The sequence below is a fragment of the Oncorhynchus nerka genome, linkage group LG7 (assembly GCF_034236695.1).
Source record: "Oncorhynchus nerka isolate Pitt River linkage group LG7, Oner_Uvic_2.0, whole genome shotgun sequence".
Lineage (NCBI taxonomy): Eukaryota > Metazoa > Chordata > Actinopteri > Salmoniformes > Salmonidae > Oncorhynchus > Oncorhynchus nerka.
In genome coordinates, this window is record NC_088402.1 from 968,008 (window position 1) to 977,884 (window position 9,877).

The 9,877-nt window shown below is 41.8% G+C and overlaps 1 protein-coding gene across 1 annotated transcript in view; it reads left to right on the forward strand.

Annotated features, from left to right (window-relative positions):
- Positions 1 to 9,546, forward strand: part of grhl2b (grainyhead-like transcription factor 2b) — a 134,679-nt gene extending 125,133 nt beyond the window's left edge. The window contains exon 16 of the mRNA XM_065020085.1: positions 8,073 to 9,546. Coding sequence (XP_064876157.1) covers positions 8,073 to 8,187 — 115 coding nt within the window. The 3' untranslated portion in view covers positions 8,188 to 9,546. The remainder of the gene's footprint in view (positions 1 to 8,072) is intronic.
- The last annotated feature ends 331 nt before the right edge of the window (positions 9,547 to 9,877 follow it).

The window sequence follows — 9,877 nt, forward strand, 5'->3', positions numbered from 1 at the left end:
CAGAAGGCAATTCTACTCAACACGGCATCAGAATGGAATTCTTTTGAACACGGCATCAGAATGAAATTCTATTGAGCACGTTTACAGAATGGAATTCTACTCAACGCGGAATCATAATGGAATTCTATTGAGCACGGCATCAGAATGGAATTATACTCACCACGGCATCAGAATGGAATTATATTCAACACGGCATCAGAATGGAATTCTACTCAACACGGCATCAGAATGGAATTCTGTTGAGAACAGCATCAGAATGGAATTCTATTGAGCACGGCATCAGAATGGAATTCTACTCAACACTCCATCAGAATGGAATTCTATTGAGCACGGCATCAGAGCGGAATTTCGCTCAACACGGCATCAGAATGGAATTCTACTCAACACGGCATAAGAATGGAATTCTAATGAACATGGCATCAGAATGGAATTCTATTGAACACGCCATTAGAATGGAATTCTGTTGAAAAGGCATTAGAATGGAACTCTGTTGAACACGGCATTAAATGGAATTCTGTTGAACACGGCATTAGAATGGAATTCAATTGAGCACAGCATCACAATGGAATTCTATTGAGCACAGCATCAGAATGGAATTCTATTGAACAGAGCATCAGAAGGCAATTCTACTCAACACGGCATCAGAATGGAATTCTACTCAACACAGCATCGGAATGGAATTCTTCTCAACACGATTTCGGATTGGAATTCTATTGAGCACAGCATTAGAATGGAATTCTACTCAACACGGCATCAGAATGGAATTATATTGAGCACGGCATCAGAACGGAATTCTACTCAACAACGCATCAGAATGGAATTCTACTCAACACGGCATCAGAACGGAATTCTACTCAACACGGCATCAGAATAGAATTCTACTCAACACGGCATCGGAATTGAATTCTTCTCAACACGATTTCGGATTGGAATTCTATTGAGCACGGCATCAGAATGGAATTATACTCACCACGGCATCAGAATGGAATTCTACTCAACACGGCATCAGAATGGAATTCTACTCAACACGGCATCGGAATGGAATTCTACTCAACATGATTTCGGAATGGAATTATATTGAGCACGGCATCAGAATGGAATTCTACTCAACACTCCATCAGAATGGAATTCTATTTGAGCACGGCATCAGAACGGAATTTCACTCAACACGGCATCAGAATGGAATTCTACTCAACACGGCATCAGAATGGAATTCTACCCAACACGGCATCAGAATGGAATTCTACCCAACACGGCATCGGAATGGAATTCTTCTCAACACGATTTCGGATTGGAATTCTATTGAGCATGGCATCAGAATGGAATTCTGTTGAACACGGCCTTAGAATGGAATTCTATTGAACACAGCATCAGAATGGAATTCTATTGAACACGGCATTAGAATGGAATTCTATTGAGAAAAGCATCAGAGTGGAATTCTACTCAACACGGCATCAGAATGGAATTCTACTCAACACGGCATCAGAATGGAATTCTACTCAACACGGCATCAGAACGGAATTCTACTCAACACGGCATCAGAACGGAATTCTACTCAACACGGCATCAGAACGGAATTCTACTCAACACGGCATCAGAATGGAATTCTACTCAACACGGCATCAGAATGGAATTCTACTCAACACGGCATCAGAACGGAATTCTACTCAACACGGCATCAGAATGGAATTCTACTCAACACAGCATCAGAATAGAATTCTACTCAACACGGCATCGGAATGGAATTCTTCTCAACACGATTTCGGATTGGAATTCTATTGAGCATGGCATCAGAATGGAATTCTGTTGAACACGGCCTTAGAATGGAATTCTATTGAACACAGCATCAGAATGGAATTCTATTGAGCACAGCATCAGAATGGAATTCTACTCAGAACGGAATTCACGGCATCAGAATGGAATTCTACTCAACACGGCATCAGAATGGAATTCTACTCAACACGGCATCAGAATGGAATTCTAACACAGCATCAGAATAGAATTCTACTCAACACGGCAATGGAATTATATTGAGCATGGCATCAGAATGGAATTCTGTTGAACAACAGAATGGAATTCTCCATCAGAATGGAATTATTTTGAGCACGGCATCAGAATGGAATTCTACGGCATCAGAATGGAATCTACTCAACACGGCATCGGCATCGATTTCGAATGGAATTATATTCAACAATGGAATTCTTCATTAGAATAGAATTCCATTGAACACAGCCTTAGAATGGAATTCTGTTGAACACGGCATTAGAATGGAATTCTATTGAGCACAGCATCAGAATGGAATTCTACTCAACACGGCATCAGAATGGAATTCTACCCAACACGGCATCGGAATAGAATTCTACTCAACACGGCATCAGAACGGAATTCTACCCAACACGGCATCGGAATGGAATTCTACCCAACACGGCATTAGAATGGAATTCTTTTGAGCACAGCATCAGAATGGAATTCTACTCAACACGGCATCAGAATAGAATTCTACTCAACACGGCATCAGAATGGAATTCTATTGAACACGCCATTAGAATGGAATTCTGTATAAAAAGGCATTAGAATGGAATTCAATTGAGCACAGCATCAGAATGGAATTCTATTGAGCACAGCATCAGAATGGAATTCTATTGAACACAGCATCAGAAGGCAGTTCTACTCAACACGGCATCAGAAGGGAATTCTTTTGAACACGGCATCAGAGTGGAATTCTATTGAGCACGTTTACAGAATGGAATTCTACTCAACGCGGAATCATAATGGAATTCTATTGAGCACGGCATCAGAATGGAATTATACTCACCACGGCATCAGAATGGAATTCTACTCAACACGGCATCAGAATGGAATTCTACTCAACACGGCATCAGAATGGAATTCTACTCAACACGGAATCAGAATGGAATTCTACCCAACACGGCATCGGAATAGAATTCCATTGAACACAGCATTAGAATGGAGTTCTGATGAACACGGAATCAGAATGGAATTCTATTGAGCACGGCATCAGAATGGAATTCTACTCAACACTCCATCAGAATGGAATTCTATTGAGCACGGCATCAGAACGGAATTCTACTCAACACGGCATCAGAATGGAATTCCGTTGAACACGGCATCAGAATGGAAATCCTTGTAGCATGGCATCAGAATGGAATTGTTTTGAGCACGGCATCAGAATGGAAATCCTTGTAGCATGGCATCAGAATGGAATTGTTTTGAGCATAGCACCAGAATGGAATTCTATTGAGCACATAATTTTAACGTTATAATTTAGAACACGGAATTAGAATACAATTCCATTGAACACAGCATTAGAATGGAATTCTGTTGAACACGGCATTATAATGGAATTCTGTTGAACACGGCATTAAAATGGAATTCTGTTGAACACGGCATTAAAATGGAATTCTGATGAACACGGCATCAGAATGGAATTCTGTTGAACACGGCATTAGAATGGAATTCTGTTGAACACGGCATCAGAATGGAACTCTGTTGAACACGGCATTAGAATGGAATTCTGATGAACACGGATCAGAATGGAATTCTATTGAGCACGGCATCAGAATGGAATTCTACTCAACACTCCATCAGAATGGAATTCTATTGAGCACGGCATCAGAACAGAATTCTACTCAACACGGCATCAGAATGGAATTCTACTCAACAAGGCATCAGAATGGAATTCTACTCAACAAGGCATCAGAATGGAATTCTACTCAACAAGGCATCAGAATGGAATTCTACTCAGCACGGCATCGGAATGGAATTCTTCTCAACACGATTTTGGATTGGAATTCTATTGAGCATTGAGCAACACCCATCCGTAGCACGCGCTCCAGCAGGTGTATCTCACTGATCATCCCTAAAGCAAACACCTCATTTGGCCGCCTTTCGTTCCAGTACTCTGCTGCCTGTGACTGGAACGAACTGCAAAAATCGCTGAAGTTGGAGACTTTTATCTCCCTCACCAACTTCAAACATCAGCTATCCGAGCAGCTAACCGATTGCTGCAGCTGTACATAGTCTATTGGTAAATAGCCCACCCATTTTCACCTACCTCATTCCCATACTGTTTTTATACTGTTTTTATTTATTTACTTTTCTGCTCTTTTGCACACCAATATCTCTACCTGTACATGACCATCTGATCATTTATCACTCCAGTGTTAATCTGCAAAATTGTATTATTCGCCTACCTCCTCATGCCTTTTGCACACATTGTATATAGACTGCCCATTTTTTTTCTACTGTGTTATTGACTTGTTAATTGTTTACTCCATGTGTAACTCTGTGTTGTCTGTTCACACTGCTATGCTTTATCTTGGCCAGGTCGCAGTTGCAAATGAGAACTTGTTCTCAACTAGCCTACCTGGTTAAATAAAGGTGAAATAAAAAAATGAAAAAAATACTCAGCACGGCATCAGAATGGAATTCTGTTGAACACGGCATCAGAATGAAATTCTATTGATCAAGGCATTAGAATGGAAATCTATTGAACACAGTATCAGAATGGGAATCTGTTGAACACAGCATCAGAATGGAATTCCGCTGAACACTTTATCAGAATGGAATTCCGCTGAACACTTTATCAGAATGGAATTCCGCTGAACACTTGATCAGAATGGAATTCCGCTGAACACTTTATCAGAATGGAATTCCTTGAACACGGCATCAGAATGGAATTCCACTGAACACTTTATCAGAATGGAATTCCGTTGAACACGGCATCAGAATGGAATTCCGCTGAACACGGCATTACAATGGAATTCTGTTGAACACGGCATCAGAATGGAATTCAGCTGAACACGGCATTAGAATGGAATTCAGCTGAAAACGGCATCAGAATGGAATTCTGTTGAACACGGCATTAGAATGGAATTCCGTTGAACACGGCATCAGAATGGAATTCTGTTGAACATGGCATCAGAATGGAATTCCGTTGAACACTTTATCAGAATGTAATTCCGTTGAACACGGCATCAGAATGGAATTCTGTTGAACATGGCATCAGAATGGAATTCCGTTAAACACTTTATCAGAATGGAATTCCGTTGAACACGGCATCAGAATGGAATTCCGTTGAACACTTTATCAGAATGGAATTCCCTTGAACACGGCATCAGAATGGAATTCCGTTGAACACTTTATCAGAATGTAATTCCGTTGAACACGGCATCAGAATGTAATTCCGTTGAACACTTTATCAGAATGTAATTCCGTTGAACACGGCATCAGAATGGAATTCTGTTGAACATGGCATCAGAATGGAATTCCGTTGAACACGGCATCAGAATGGAATTCCGTTGAATATGGCATCATAATGGAATTCTGTTGAACACGGCATCATAATGGAATTCTGTTGAACACGGCATCAGAATGGAATTCCGCTGAACACGGCATCAGAATGGAATTTCGCTGAACACTTTATCAGAATGGAATTTCGCTGAACACTTTATCAGAATGGAATTCAGCTGACGTGCATTCATTGTGCAATCATTGAAAAATAAATTGATGACCTACGATTAAGATTATCCTACCAAGGGGACATTAAAAACTGTAACATCTTATGTTTCACCGAGACATGGACAAAAAATAGCTAGCAGGATTTTCCCTGCACCGGCAGAACAGAGACACTAGCTCTGGTAAGACGAGGGGTGGGGTGTGTGTCTATTTGTCAATAACTGCTGGTGCGTGATGTCTAATATAAAAGAAGTCTCGAGGTATTGCTCACCTGAGGTAGTACCTTATTATAAGATGTAGACCACATTATCAACCAAGAGAGTTCTCATTTGTGTTATTCGTAGCTGTCTATTTACCACCACAGAACGAAGCTGGCGCTAAGACCGTACTCAACCAACTCTTTAAGGTCATAAGCAAAGAAGATAATGCTCACCCAGATGCTTCACTCCTAATGGCCGGGGACTTTAATGCAGGCAAACTTAAATCAGTTTTACCACATTTTTACCAGCATGTCACATGTGCAACCAGGGGGAAAAAATCCTAGACCACCTTTACTCCACACACAGAGATGCATACAAAGCTCTCCTCTGCCCTCCATTTGGCAAATCTGACCATAATTCTGTCCTCCTGATTCCTGCTTACAAGCAAAAATAAAGCAGGAAGTACCAGTGACTCACTCAAAACGGAACTGGTCAGATGACACTGATGCTACACTACAGGACTGTTTTGCTAGCACGGACAGGAATATGTTCCGGGATTCATCCAATGGCATTGAGGAGTACACCAACTCAGTCATCGGCTTCATCAATAAGTGCATCGATGATGTCGCCTCCACAGTGACCACAGTGTACGTACATATCCCCACCAGAAGCCACGAATTACAGGCAACATCCGCATTGAGCTAAAGGCTAGAGCTGCCGCTTTCAAGGAACGGGAGAATAATTTGGACGTTTACAAGAAACACCGCTATGCCCTCATCAAACAAGCAAAGCATCAATACAGGATTCAAATTGAGACAGAAAATAATATTTGTGTCATTCTCAAAACTTTTGGCCACGACTGTATAGGGAGGTCAGAGAACTGGCAGTGTGGTGCCAGGACAACAACCTCTCCCTCAATGTGAGCAAGACAAAGGAGATGATTGTGGACAACAGGAAAACAGGCCCCCATTAACATTGACGGGGCTGTAGTGGAGCGGGTCGAGAGTTTAAAGTTCCTTGGTGTCCACATCACCAACAAACTATCATGGTCCAAACATTCCAAGACAGTTGTGAAGAGGGCACGATAAAGCCTATTCCCCCTCAGGAGAATGAAAACATTTGGCATGGGTTCCCAGATCATCAAAAGGTTCTACAGCTGCACCATCGAGAGCACCCTGACCTGTTGCATCAAATCAAAGTTTATTTGTCACGTGCGGATAATACAACAGGTGTAGTAGACCTTACAGTGAAATGCTCACTTACAGGCTCTAACCAATAGTGCGGAGGAAAAATAAGAAGACTTACAGAAAACGTTTGACCTCTGTCATTGCCAACAAAGGGTATATAACAAAGTATTGAGATAAACTTTTGTTATTGACCAAATACTTATTTTCCACCATAATTTGCAAATAAATTCATTAAAAATCCTACAATGTGATTTTCTATTTTCTCTTTTTTTTTCATTTTGCCTGTCATAGTTGAAGTGTATCTATGATGAAAATTACAGGCCTCTCTCATCTTTTTAAGTTTTAAGCTGACTAAATACTTTTTTGCCCCACTGTATATAATAGGCGGTGTCAGAGGAAAGCCCATAAAATTGTCAAAGACTCCAGTCACCAAAGTTATAGACTGTTTTCTCTGCTACCGCACGGCAAGCGGTACCGGAGCACCAAGTCTAGGACCAAACGGCTCCTAAACACCTTCTACCCCCAAGCCATAAGACTGCTGAACAATTCATAAAAATTGTCACCAGACAATTTACATTGACCCCCCACCTTGTACACTACTACTACTGTTTATTATCTATGCATTGTCACTTCACCCCCACCTACATGTACAGATTACCTCAACTAACCTGTACCCCTGCACACTGACTCTGTACCGGTAGCCCCTGTATATAGCCTCGTTATTGTTATTCTTATTGTCTTACTTTTTATTATTACTTTTTATTTTAGTCTACTTGGTAAATATTTTCTTAACTCTTCTTGAACTGCGCTGTTGGTTAAGGGCCTGTAAGTAAGCATTTCACGGTAAAGTCTACAATTGTTGTATTCGGATCATATGGCAAATAAAGTTTGATTTGTTTTGAATTCTATTGAACACATCATTAGAATGGTTTTCTATTGAACACCACATTAGCATGGAATTGAAGGAATCTAATAGGCTGGTGTTGCCAGACTTTCTAGTCTTGTTCTTTACTCAAACTGGTGTGAGAAGGACAAATATCCAGGCATGAATGTCTGTATTCCTCTGTGTTTGTGAATGTTGGGGTTTAAACATTTGCAGGACAATCAATCAGTCAATCAATCAATCAATCAGCTAACTCTCCCCATTGTCCCTTGTCAGATCCTTTTGAACATAGAATCATCTAACTCTCCCCATTGTCCCTTATAGGATTCTGGTGAACATGGACGACAACATCATAGAGCATTACTCTAATGAAGACACCTTCATCCTGAGCATAGAGAGCTACGCTGACGCCTACAAGGTTACACTCACCGAAATATGATGTCTGAAGGACTCAGTCTAGGGCCGGGGGGGACAGTACAGAGGGACAGGACAGTACAGGAGGACAGGACAGTACAGGAGGACAGGACAGTACAGGAGGACTGAGTGTAGGGTCGGGGAGACAGGACAGTACAGGAGGACTGAGTGTAGGGTCGGGGGGACAGGACAGTACAGGAGGACTAAGTGTAGGGTCGGGGGGACAGGACAGTACAGGAGGACTGAGTGTAGGGTCAGGGGACAGGACAGTACAGGAGGACTGAGTGTAGGGTCAGGGGGACAGGACAATACAGGAGGACTGAGTGTGGGGCCGACGAGGGACCAGGACCAGAAGCACCGGTTCCAATACAAGCGCCAATGCCGTTTAGCAAACTCCAGGCGTTTACATTTGTTGGATGACATGAAAATAGAGCTCTTTGGCCAGACTTCGAAATCAGAATGTATGAGCAGAAAATAACCTCATACCTACTGGAAAGTATGGTGGTGGATCTTTGATATTTAGGGGCTATTTACCTTCCACTGGTCCTGGAGCCCTTGTTAAGGTCAACAGCATCATGAACTTTACCCAGTACAAGGACATTTTAGCCAAAAAACCTGGTTGCCTCTGTCAGGAGGCTGAAACTTGGCCGCAAGAGGATCTTCCAGCAAGACAAAAACCTCAAGCTCACAAAATACACAAAGAAATTGTTTATTGGCCACAAAATCAGCAGCAATGGACATCTTAGTCTCCAGACTTGAAACCCACTGAAAACCTGTGGTTTGATTTGAAGGGGGCCGTCCATAAACCCAGTCAAACGATATCAAGGATCTGGAAGGATTCTCTAAAGAGGAATGGTCTCAGATCCCTCCCAATGTGTTCTCCAACATAAAACATTTTAGAAAAAGGCTCAGGGCTGTTATCCTCACAAGGCGAGGTATTGAACGCAAGCTCTAGCCATAGGCGACATACAGACAGAGTACACAACACTACAGACATAGTACTCAACACTACAGACATAGTACTCAACACTACAGACATAGTACTCAACAGAGTACACAACCCTACAGACAGAGTACACAACCCTACAGACAGAGTACTCAACACTACAGACAGAGTATTCAACACTACAGTCAGAGTACTCAACACTACAGACAGAGTACTCAACCCTACAGACAGAGTACTCAACACTACAGACAGAGTATTCAACACTACAGTCAGAGTACTCAACACTACAGACAGAGTATTCAACCCTACAGACAGAGTACTCAACACTACAGACAGAGTATTCAACACTACAGTCAGAGTACTCAACACTACAGACAGAGTACTCAACCCTACAGACAGAGTACTCAACACTACAGACAGAGTATTCAACCCTACAGACAGAGTACTCAACACTACAGACAGAGTACTCAACCCTACAGACAGAGTACTCAACACTACAGACAGAGTATTCAACACTACAGTCAGAGTACTCAACCCTACAGACAGAGTACTCAACCCTACAGTCAGAGTACTCAACACTACAGACAGAGAGAGTACTCAACACTACAGTCAGAGTACTCAACACTACAGACAGAGTATTCAACCCTACAGTCAGAGTACACAACCCTACAGACAGAGTACACAACCCTACAGACAGAGTACACAACACTACAGACAGAGTACTCAACACTACAGACAGAGTATTCAACACTACAGTCAGAGTACTCAA